The 12,906-nt window shown below is 42.2% G+C and overlaps 1 protein-coding gene across 3 annotated transcripts in view; it reads right to left on the bottom strand.

Moving 5' to 3' along the window:
• Hmt-1 (ABC transporter ATP-binding protein/permease Hmt-1) overlaps positions 1-12,906 on the bottom strand; it is a 69,604-nt gene that overhangs the window by 38,314 nt on the left and 18,384 nt on the right. For all 3 annotated transcript variants that reach the window (XM_012361032.2, XM_067359275.1, XM_012361033.2), the window contains one exon: positions 8,268-8,414. In XM_012361032.2, coding sequence (XP_012216455.1) covers positions 8,268-8,414 — 147 coding nt within the window. The remainder of the gene's footprint in view (positions 1-8,267; positions 8,415-12,906) is intronic.

Here is a 12,906-nt window from a genome sequence, read left to right as displayed (position 1 = left end):
ATCCGGAAATAAAAAAAATTTCCCCAAATTCGGCAACGTGCATGGACCAGAAAAATTTTTTTTGTCAAAAATCGATTCCACGACGTTAAAACTCACACAATTCTCAATAATTTGCTTTTTTAGAATGCTGTGCGATTTTTTTTTGACCGAATTATTGGCGGTTAAAGCAAAATTGGAACCTTCAACTTCAAACATTCGTAGCTCCGGAACAAATTGTCGTACGACATTCAGCATGAGCTTTTCGGAAAGTTCAAAGTCTCCCCTATAAGACGCTTTCTTCAGAATTTCGATCTGACATTTTTTTTATTTCGATATATCGATTGTAAAAACGTGTTAAAAATCGCGTTTTTCTCTTTTTTCATTCACCTGGGCGGCACTTCGTAAAAAATGATTGAAACCCTTTAGTGTCCACGTTTTTTTTTAGTTAAAGGTATGTCCAGTAACCACGGAAAATCCCGAGAGCGCTGGATTTTGCTTTCCTAGTGTTTTGAAGCTCGTAAGTTACGTTAACGTACGAAAATGACTAAAAATCCTTTATTTCGCCCCAAAAATGCCAATAACGCAAAAATTCTAAACATTTTCCATTTGATCATTGATCCTTGCTTGGTTATTTCCACGATAAGAAGTCAAAGGAGGATGTTAAATATAGGTCGATTTTGGCCTATGGTGTGGAACCAAAACTACAAATGATTTTTTATAGATTTCATACCGTAGAATCACGTGGTAAAGTTTGTTTTCCTCTAGACAGCGGGGAAAGTACGGAAAAATTGAAAAAAGACCATGAAAAATGCAATTTTCCGAGCTGGTTGAAGTTTGGAACATTCCTGGAGCGATTTTTAAAAAATAATTTGTCGCTCTTGTTCTTTTGCAGGGAGGAAGTTTCGAGACTAACAAACAAAGTACAAAAGAGACCGATCCGATACATGCGTCGGAAGACACCCTTATATCCGAAAAACCACCCCCAAAATCACTTAAACGATTCTCGCCAAGCTAAAAATGATTTGTCGCTTTTCTCCTTTTGCATAGAAGAAGTTCTGAGGCCCTCACATGACATACAAAAGAGACCGATCCGATATATGCTTCGGGAGACACCCTTATACCCGAAAAACCACCCCTGAGTGCCTAAAAAATTCTCGCCTAGCAAAAAATAACTTGTCGCTCTTCTCCTTTGGCATACAGAAAGTTCTGAGGCCCTCATACGACATGCAAAAAAGTACGATCCGATCCATGCGTCGGAAGTAGAAAGTATATGAAAATGCATTCCATAGTAAGTAATATTATATACAACGGTTGATATACGAAAATTTCTAAGAAAAATTCCAAGAAAACAATGTTGTCGGACATATTGCAGGATCAAAATGTCACTATAGCAGATTTAAAATATCACCAATTTATAAAACATATATAATGGAAACCAATTTATAAATTGTCACATATTATATTTTCATAATCATTGTGAATAAATCATTCGAAAGTACTGATATGGAATTATATTTTTTGAAATCGTGATTATAGCTTTTATTATTTAATGATATTTTTTCTTGCAGTACTGAAAATAACGATAAATCCTACAAATCATCAACCTTTTATTAATGACTTTTCAATCGTTAAAAATAGAAGAAAGTATAAAAGTGGGTACATTGAAGGAAAACCAGAAGCATTCGAAAATTTTGTTAATTTCAGTTTCAGAGATTCTTCTAACACCCGAAATTGAAGCCTGCATAAACGTTGCTACTATTCAATGTTCATGGTGTACAAAATCTTTTTGTTTCAAACACTTTTTCGATGACTATTATTATTGTTCTAGCTTCAAAAATTAATTTACATGTAAATTATTATATTTATAATGATGTAAGTATTTATGGAAATATAACATGTGACAATTTATAAATTGGTGATATTTTAAATCTGCTATGGTGACATTTTGATCCTGCAATATGTCCGAATACAACATTATTTTCTTGAAATTTTTCTTGAAAATCTTCGTACATCAACCAATATATACTTTAATATTGCTTGCTACGGAGTGCATTTTCATATACTTTCGTACATTAATTTTTAGATAATTGTAGTCATATTTAAGGGTGGTTTACTCCCGCACATTAAATGGTCGAATGGAGCGGGATATAAATTTGTATTTGTCTGTGACAAATCATTTTTAATGAGTTTTGTTCGCAAAAATTACATCTTCTCATATAAACGAAATAAAATGTATTTAAGCGTACAAACCCCCTAAAATTTGATTTTTTTAAGGAACGCAAAAAAACACGTAAACTTACTTTTAAACTAATGTGTAACATATATTTTTTCCAGATTTTTCGGCTCAAATTTAACCTTGTTAGGCGGATTTTTTTTAATTCATAGAAGTAATTTACCCCTTAAAAATGGATTAATCGAATCAACCAAGTTGTGTTTTTTATCCTTCCTTATGACACACATTTTTCAATTAAATTCGTTCAAAAAGATTCCATTCTTCTATACAGGGTGATTCAAAATAACCTGATGTCCTTGCAATGCCATATTCTTGAGCGAATTCTGAGACGATTTTTCCTTTTACAAAATTTTGTCCGAAGCTTAGTTTTCGAGTTATAATTGAAAACAGGTAGTAACTTACGAGTTCGGTACAACGGGCAGGCAGGGACGCGCAACGTATAATGAGACTGTCAAGTGTTTACTATCGTCTCATGACGCATTGCACCATCCCTGCCTGTCCGTTGTATCGGACTCGTAAGTAGCAAACTATTTTCAATTAGAACTCGAAAACTAAGCTTCAGACAAAATTTTGTAAAAGGAAAAATCGTCTCAGAATTCGCTCAAGAATATGGCATTGCAAGGACATCAGGTTATTTTGAATCACCCTGTATAAAACAACCAAATCGGCACTTGATCTCCTACTTTGAGGAACTGTTTCATCCCCTAAAATTGTTTTTCCACAGATAAAAAAAACGTCCTGCTTATATTTTAGTTAACTACAACATATTGCAAAATTATTAAAAATCGGCGGGGGACACCTCGAGTAGTTTTCTTATTATATAAAATAACTAAATTAGCTGTTATTTTTAGAAATCTGTAAAAAATTATTTCGGATACAGGAATCGTTTTCATTTCAAAAGAGTTTTGTGAATATTGTCAAAAGGAAAATATTAAACATGTATTTATTAGTTCAGGTGTACTGCGCGCAAATGGCCAAGTAGAAAAAATAAATCAAACATTGATACTAATATTAACAAAATTGAGAGCATCAAAGCTGGGTTATAAATATTTAGATCTGAGGCAGCAATATTTAAACGTAGTTTCACGTTGAAATACGGATAAAACTCCTTTTAACTAAATGGTTTAGTACATATTAGATTAAAAGATATTCCAATTTAAAAGAATTGATAGAGAACAAATGAGAACAAAAGTGTTGGCGCATTATGATCAAAAAGAGAAAATTATTTTAGCATGCTTCAGCGTACGGGTTATCAGCAATTTTGTCAGACGGTAGTAAAAACCAATAGCTTACGCGTCTAAAATCATTCCGACAAAGGAGCTGCATCGCGCACCAGTTGATAAGGAAGTAAGTGCAATTGTATTTGGCTTTAAAAAATTCTACAATTATGTATACGGAAAAAATATTATTTTAAAAACTGATCATAAACCTTTGATATTCATTTTTGGCCCGAAACAGGAAATCCCATTATTCCTCATATATTCGATCAAAGCAAAACGGTAATTGTGACGCACTTTCGAGACTTCCGATAAATGATGTAATGCCAGTGTTCGAAAATGAGTTCACTGCGATAAATTATGTGCAAGAAAGTATTAAAACTTTGAATGCGGTAGAAATTGCGAGAGAAACAAAGCGCGACAAAACGTTAACACAGATTAGTAAATATATAAACGATATGTGGCCGAGGAACCTTAACAAAAAGAAGAAAAGTATTTTGCGAAGCGAGATGAATTAACAATTGAAAAAGGTTGTATGTGGGGATATAGAGTAGTTATTCCAGAAAGAATGACAGAGAGTGTGTTGCGAGAGTTACATGCGTCTCATTTTGGGATTATTAAAATGAAGAGATAGCTAGGTCATATGTATCGTGGCCGAACATCGACAAAGACATAGAATTAGTAACTGCGGCATGTACAGTTTGCGCGCAAGAACGAAAGAAACCTGCGAATGTATCGTTAACACCGTGGTCGTGGCCGGATAAATTTTGGAGCAGAATTCATAGTGATTTCCTAGGTCCTTTTTATGGGCATATGTTTATGCTGATAATAAATGCACATTTTAAGTGGCCGGAGGTTATCGATAAGAATAATTGTACACAGGTACCGAGAGTAATAGCGGAATTTAAGAAAGTACTGGGAAGATTCGAACTACCGAGACATTTGGTTACGGATAATGGAACTCAGTACACGAGCGTTGAATTTAGAGAATTATGAGAGATAACGGTGTTAAACAAAGCTTCTCAGCACCTCATCACCCTGTTACAAACGGAGCAGCGGAAAATTTGTCGAAACATTTAAGGATAATATCAAAAAAATAATTAAGAACGATAAAACACTTGAACAAGCGATAAACTTGTTTTTATTTGATTATCGTACAACAGAGCATTGTACGACAGAACAAACTCCGGCTTGGATGGTATACAAACGAGAACTAAGAACTAGATTTGATTTATTCAAACCCGACGTAACGGATAATATAGAGAATAAACACATTGCTCAAAGAGCTGCTCGCAAAGGACACCGTAACGTCACATTTCAAATTGGCGAGGAAGTGATGGTGGATAATTTTAGCGTACGGAATAAGAAACGCCGACGAGGAAAAATAATAAAGCAATTATCGCCTGTAACTTTTGAGATCAAAATTTCTCCTAATTGTACTTGGAAGCGACATGTAGATCAAATAATCAAATTTAACGGAAGCGATAAAATAAGATGTAAGCGATAAAGAAAACATTGTAGCTGAAAAACAATCGTGTTTGCGTCGCTCTACGAGACTAAATGTGAAAATAAACAAGTCGTAAAAGGGAGGAAATTGTGATGTATCGATAAGTAAGTCAGCTGAGTTACCGATGCTACGGTATTTTAAATATCGCGATAATTCGGCAATCGTTGTAAGAGTCAGTCACCACTGGGCCGTCACAGGGTATTGACTCCATAGTAAACACTCCTATGTTCGTGTATGTGATAGTATAATAAAGGTTATTTATCACAACGTTAACTAGTGTGTATTAGTTTATAGGTTAATACATGACACATTGATAGAGGGATAGATACATAATTAGAAAGATTGATCAAGGAGGACCATAGTTGAGATGTTGACATCAGTCGACTGTATCAAACTATGAATAGGAACAGGTAATTTTCTTGATTCTGATAAACAAAACAAAATCTCCAGAGGACAGATTCTAGGGTTAAGATGGCTGAGTGTAAGAAAAAAAATATAACCGCTTGTATTGTAAGACATACAGTTGGATCGAGTGAAGCTTTGGCGTATCATATACTGTGCTGTCAATATGACTTACCCGAGTATTCGGAATATGATAATTAAACGTATTGCATTACAATTGCATTACTAATACAAAATTATCGTATATAATTGTATTACACGTGAAAAATAACATATAAATTTATAATTTATAATGTTATCTTTTATATGTGATACAATTATATACGATAATTTTGTATTAGCAATGCAATTACAACGCAATACATGTGTGTACTATATTTCGGATACTTGAGTAATCAAATAATAATACCAAAGATAATCGGATACTTCGATATTACTCGAGTACCCCGGTTCTAAATGACAGTACTATTCTAAACATTAGCTGTCGGGTCACCATTGGCAAATTGACAAACATTAGACATCCCTCGACATAAAGATGTGCTAAATGATTTAGCAATTTTACAAATATTGTATAGGAGGAATATTGTGAAAAATGAGAAAAAATATTATTGGCAGATCATGAAAGATATGGAGAGTTCCCGTTTGTCCATCGGCCAGGCGCAACATCTTTTAGTATTTTTATTATACTTTTCTACAGGGTATACAAAAAGTGTCGAAATATTTCGGAAAATAAGCATTTTACAAAAATATGTTTTAGACAAAAATTGTAATGTTAAAAAAACTTATTTAATAACCTGAACAATTTGATCTTAAGTGGCGTTGTCAAGGTCAACTTGAATTTTTTAAATAGAAACCCCTATTTTCTATTCTTGTGACGTCGAGACGTTATCGAAATACAGGTTACAAACAGTGGTTTATAACCAGTGTTTCAACAACTTCCTAAAATATTTTCCATTTTATTATAACAATTGTTTGTATAAAATATAAATTATCTCGTAAAGTATTTGCTGTTCCTTGATCTTACTTTGACCTTGGCAACCTAAGATCAAATTGTTCAGGCCATTAAATAGATTTTTTTTTTAACACTACAACTTTTGTCTAAAACATTTTTTTGTAAAATGCTTATTTTCCAAAATATTAAGGAGTTCCAACGCTTTTCGTACATCTAGTATATTATTTTTCTGTAACTGAAAATTTATTTACAATTTTATACAAAATTTAGAGTACTATACATATGTAAGAAACCTTATGGTTTCCAGGCCAGATTTGCACCAGAGTGCTATTCTTAAGTGCATCTTGCGTGCGCAATGACCTATTTAATCTGCAATTGGCTTGTAGTTGGTATCCAAGTACTGATGCTTGTGTTAAATAACAGATAAATTTATGCTCATCGCTTGGGACGTAGAGGATAATGCTATAGAGGCTAGCCGGAGAACGCAATTTTGGAAAAAGAAGTATACAGATTGCGCGATAAAAAGCATCTTCACGATTTTAATTAATATTTCACGTTTCTTATTGTGATCCGGCGTTCAGTTTAAATAAAGAGTGGTGTTGTAAAACAAATGGTTGTGCTTAAATACCTTAACAAAGTTGAAGAAGAGATAAAGCACGTACAAAATAACAAAAATAAGAAACGAGGATATTCGTGCTTAAAACGCTAGTTGTTATTCGCTAATTATTACAATTTTCTTGTTCGTTACATCAGTGTGTTAACAATCTTCATATAAAAAAAAAACAAAAAATTTTTTAGACGTTTCGATCAGTAATTTGATCATCCTCAGTAACTCAGGCAATATAAAACAGTTTGATAGTCATACTATATGTGAGAATAAAGAAAAAATAAAAAATAAATAAGAAAAAAGAAAAAACACGAAAGATTATAATATAAAGTAATGAAAGTAAGGAAACATACCTATGAGATCGTTGGAAAGATGTGTGTAAACCTTTAGCACGAGGTCTAACTATTCATTAATACTCGCGCGTGATTATACAGGGTGTTTCGTAAATACTTAACTGAGTACGCTACGAGATTCCTTGTATAAAAGTGAGTAATAAAAGTTCTTATAAAAAAAGTCGAGACACCAATAGTTTTTGAATAGTGAGCTGTTGAAGTTGATCGATTACGGAGCGGAACTATCGGGCGCTCAGGTACGGCTGCTGCTGCAGCCTGTTTCGCAGCTCGTGGAATTCATGAGAACCGCTGGCGCGTCTCTCGCCTGTTCGAACGCGCCCGATAGTTCCGCTCCGTAATTGGTCAACTTCAACAGCTCACCATTCAAAAACTATTGGTGTCTCGACTTTTTTATAAGAACTTTTATTACTCACTTTTATACAAGGAATCTCGTAGCGTACTCAGTGTTAGGTATTTACAAAACACCCTGTATATTGAACGGACATTCACGATGCACACGGATTTTACACTTATATATATATAATAAGTGTCGATACGTTTGCATCTTTACATATATGGTATATCGATAACTTTACACTCAATATATCACTCAACTATTCCTACACAACAATGCATTTTCTAAGATTTTCTGTGACTCTTGTTTCAATGCGTAAATGATTAAATTAGTCAATTTGCTTTCTCCCCTCCCTTCATTTTCTTTTAAAAAAGATAGAAAAAAAATAGAAATAGATATTCATTAATCGTCGATCGTTCTAGTGTTAAATAAAAAATAAAATCGATCTTCCTTCAATAAAATATACTTACGGTGTTTGTGTGTGTGTGCGTGCGTGTGTACGTGTGTGCGTGTGTGCGTGTGCGTGCGTGCGCGTGCGCGCGTGCGTGCGTGCGTGCGTGCGTGCGTGCGTGCGTGCGTGCGCGCGTGCGTGCGTGCGTGTGCGTGCATGTGTGATGGCTTTCTCGATACAATTTTAATAATTAAAAAATGACAAAAATTAACTTGATTTTTTATTAACTTACCTAAATAATTCTACTTGTACCTCACGAGTAGTATATTGTTGGATACGGATCCAAAGAAAAGATCTTAAATTATTTAACAAGCCCATACCTCCTGTGCCACCGCCTTGCAAAAATTTAAACGTTACATATATCAATATTATATCCCACCTATAATAAAAAATAGTAATAAATAATTGGTAACAAAATTTAAGTAAATTAATATAAGCATACAGGATGTTTGTAAAGTACTGGAACGATCTAATATTTTTAGAAAGAAAGCGTTTTATTAAAAAAACCATTTAACAGTCTCAATCATGGACGTAAAAATATATGGACGGAGCGATAGCGTGAGGAGTTGAGGCCAGAGGCAAGGGAAAAACTAGCCAACCAAGATAGCGACTACGGGTAACTAACGAACGTGGAATTTATAATATATGAATACATAAAAATAGAGATAATAAGTTCAAATCTCCAAATTACTCAGTTTTCTACAAATTACAAATTGCTCGGTTTTCTACAAGCCATGTGAATAGCCTGGCAACGATGTGCCACCTTGACGTGGTGCCAGAGCTCCCCAAAACCGTCGATCTCCTCATTCATGTAGGAAATGTTTTTCCTGCATGGATGGGAGGTTCGGGGTCTAAGAGCACATCTAGGAGAAGGACACTCCGAAGATAAACCCGGGCGGGACGGGCTCGTTAGTTCTGATGACTACCGTCCTAGTAGAAGGAAAACCACAGGGAAAACCCGGGACCTAGCCAGTCTTGTTAGCACGCCGGTGCTCCAGCATAACGGCTGGCCCCCCATTGCACGAGGGGGGGGGGGGCGTGGCGACTTACACCGTAACCCCAAGTATGGGGCCGGGGGCCGGTGCTTGCATTAAGCTTGCACGGGCCGCGAGGGTGAAAAACCTCTATAAAAAGATCCGGGCAGGACGGGCTCATTAGTTCTGATCAACAACCATCCTAGTGGAAGAAAAACCACGATAAAAAACCCGGAGAAGAAAACTCTGTTAATAAATTACAATACATGGATTTAAAGATGACGACGACTTGCGGCTTATTACCGCCTCAGGGTGACCGGACATCCAGAGGCCGGCGTGGAGTTGGTCCCGTCCCGGCCAACTCCTCGTCGTCATCTTGCGACGGGCTAGCTGGGGTGTGCCCGCGGGCACCCCGCGGACGGAGCGGGGGTGACGGCCCTGCGATGCCTCCAGGGTTTCCTGGACATGGCGGAGGAGGTGGCCCTTTTGAGGGCCGAGAATAAGCGCCTTATGGCGCTATTGGGTGAGGCCCACATTTGTAGGCAGTGTGGCCACATACGGCCAGCACGGAAGGAAAATGCTCCAGTGCAAAAAGGAAGGGCGGGGGTGGCACCTGCCCCACCTTGATGGGCCGAGGCAGGGGCGGGGGTAACATCTGCCCCACCCCTATGGCCTGAGGTTTGTGCCTCACCCAGGGGGATACCCAGTGGTAGGGAGGGGGAACCCCCTCAAACTAGTGACGCCGACACAGGCCAGAGCGTCAATGGCGGTGGAGGGGATAAAACCCCTCCAAAAGTAAGAGCCTGCAAAGGCAAAAAGGTGGGGGAGGGGGGTGGAATAAGTCCCCGTAAGAGGGGAATCTCTGCCTGCGCTTCCCAAAAAAGAGATGGGGCGACTGTGGCGCCGGGGGTACTTCCTCGGTGCTACAGATGCTTGTGCCGAGGGCACATTGGATGGGAGTGCCCTGGTCCCCTTGACCGGAGCAAATTATGCTTCCGGTGCGGGGGGCTTGAGCATAGAACGGAGAGCTGCACCAGGCGGGTAGGCTGCCCTGCCTGTAAGGTGAGGGGGGTGGAATCCCACCACCGTATTGGGGGCTCTTCCTGCCCTCCGGTTCCCCCGAAGCGACTCGGACGCGGAGGTGCGGGGAGGAAACAAGAGAGGGCTACGGGGGGCGGAGGTTTTGGCCTCCCCTCCCGCGCCCCTCAAAAAAGGTGGGAGAATTGGGGGGGGAGAGCGTAAGGGACCGCGATACGGCGGCCGCGCCTCCCCCCACCTCGCTTCGGAGTGGCTTGGCCACGGATGAAAGTGGAAGGACTGAGGAGAGAGGCGTAAGGGGCCGCGTTTCGGCGGCCGCGCCCCCCTCTGCCTCGCCCCTGAGTGGTCGGGGGGGGGAGAAGATGGGAGATAAGGAAATTGGGCCTCGGGGTGCCTTCCTCGTCCCCTTGAAACCCCCCCAGAATAAGAGGGAGGCGGTGGATCCTGCTGGTGCAGATCCTCCGCCCCCAATAGTGAAGCTGGGAGTCCTAAGGAGAATGGAGGGTACCCCTTGCGGAGGGGTGGACCTCCCTGAGACCCCCAAGATAGAGTGTGGGGGTGGCTCTGTTCCGCTGCCGGCTGGCGCGGAGGGGCCCCCCCGATATCTTGAGTTGGAGGAAAAGAGGGGGTTAAACTCCTAGATGTGCTCTTAAACCCCCTCTTTACTATATATAAAGGAGTGAAGGCTGAGCCCCCTCCCACTATCCTGGAGTGGGAGGTGGAGATGGGGGTTCAGCTGATAGCGCCGGAGGGGACGGCTATTTTAGTCTCCCTCCGGAACTATGTGAAGGCGAAAGAGGGGAATGATCTCCTCCTTCGGATCAGGAATGAGCTGATCCGGGGTGGCGGGCTCGGTTCAAAAGCCGAGCCTAGGCCCGACCGCCGCGGGCTTAGTTTTCAGGGCACCTGGGGTCATGGGTGTCGCCTGCAGGTGGGCACGAGGGCCCTGGTGATAGAGCTGAGCCGAGGCATGGCGGATCGGGATAGGGGGGAAAGGGCCATGCGCGTGGCCCGCATTATGAGCTAGTTCCCTAGGGACCTGTTCGGCGGGGTACGCGTATGGGTCCTGCTCAGCGGGGAACTGGCTTGGACCATGGCCCCGCTGAGCATAAAGAAGAGGGGGACCCTCTCAAATGGGGGGGTGTTCCCCAATAAGAAGGAAGGCTTCCTCCCCCGATGGCGGTGGGGCTTCTGCGCCTGAGTGCGCGGCCCCTGCTGTTGCCGTGGGGAGGGAGCCCAAGAGGAGGAGACTTTCCAGAGTCTCTGACTCGGTCGATGCCGATGCTCGGGCTGACCAGCTGAACGCACTGCAGCTGATCAGGGAATGGGGTTGGAGGGGTGTGGGGAGACGTTTGTGGTCCTCCCACGCGACCCCTAAAGGTCGACCCTCACCGCTTCTCGGATATCCCCGAGTTGCCGGGCCCGGGAAGCGGCAAGAGGGAGGGAGGATCCCCTACGGGCGGGTCGTCGAGTGGCACCCACTCTTCCGCCCGCAGGTGGGATCACCGGGCTTCGGCCCGGAGCAAAGGAGCGAAGTAGGGTGGGGGGAGAACTAAGGTTCTCCTCATTTTATATAGAGGCACCGGGAAACCGGCAGCCGGGGGGGGGGGTGACTGGAAGTAATGCGAATGCGGTTCCCGGCCACTCCCCCAAACGGCAGAGGGCTGTAACGTAACGGGGGTAGAGTTTAGCGGGTAGCGCTTGGGGACATATATGGTGTCGCATACCATATCCCCAGGCGAATCCCACACTACCCTCTGGCAGTGGGTTTCTTCGAAATTCACATTGCACGCCAGAGGGTGTCTTTAGAAGATTCTCCACCTCCGGGGGGAGGGGGCTATCACCCCTCCCACACAAAAAAAACAAAAAAAAAAGGTTAGGTTCAACACCGGAGGACCTCTCCCTCCCAGCATTAGTGAAAACTATGCTGGAGGGAGAGGAGCAATGGAAGGCGGTTCTCTCCTTCTGCGAGCAGGTGATGTCGCAGAAGGAGGAGGCGGAAAGAGAAAGAAGGTGGGAGACCTTAGATCCCCCCCCCCCCTCCAATGGAGCGGGTCGGAATGGAGCGCCGAGGAGGAGGAGGCGTCTCGCAGCCCATTTGAGAAAGAGAAACTAGAAGAGTAACTAACACTCCCCTAGACCCAAGAGGAAAAGATGGGACGGGGAACTCGGCACCCCGCCCCTAACCAAAGATGTCCGACCTGAGAGGGGGAGGAGGGCGACAGATGAATGTTCCGTCGGCTTCTTTCTCCTCAGGTCGGAGGGGGGTTGGTGCACGGACGGGGGACCTTGTACCAATCCCGCCCCCAACAACATCGGGAGGGTGTAGGGGAGCAGTGGTGACCCTGCTTCCCCACAATAAAGAATCAACACCCTTATTAAAGGGCGGCTCGGACATCACATCGCCTGGGCAGGCAAGGACCGCAGTTTGTGGCGAGCCGGGGGGTTCGGGAAGTAATGCCACTGGGCGGTTCCCCGGACCCTCCCAATATAGCCGGAGCGGGTCACCGGTGAAGTTTTAGTGGGTATGCCTGGAAATTTCCTTCTCAGGTGACTCCCACATAACCCGTGGCTCCTCCCCCGAGGACCATGGGTATCTACAAAGGATTTCTCCACCTTAAAAAAAAAAAAAAAGGTTCAACACCGGGAGGGTGTGGGGAGAGCAGAGATGACCCTGCTTCCCCACAAACAAACAGAATCAATGCCCTTTCAAGGATAGCCCGGACACCAACGCCCGAACGGGCATGGGCTGCAGTCTTGCGGCAGGTCGGGGGAGTTCGGGAAGTAATGCCAACGACGGTTCCCCTGACCTTCCCAACACGGTCGATGTGGGTCACCGGTGGGGTTTTAGTGGGTATG

This window comes from Linepithema humile, chromosome 7 (genome assembly GCF_040581485.1).
Source record: "Linepithema humile isolate Giens D197 chromosome 7, Lhum_UNIL_v1.0, whole genome shotgun sequence".
Lineage (NCBI taxonomy): Eukaryota > Metazoa > Arthropoda > Insecta > Hymenoptera > Formicidae > Linepithema > Linepithema humile.
This window is presented reverse-complemented; position numbering and strand designations above follow the sequence as displayed.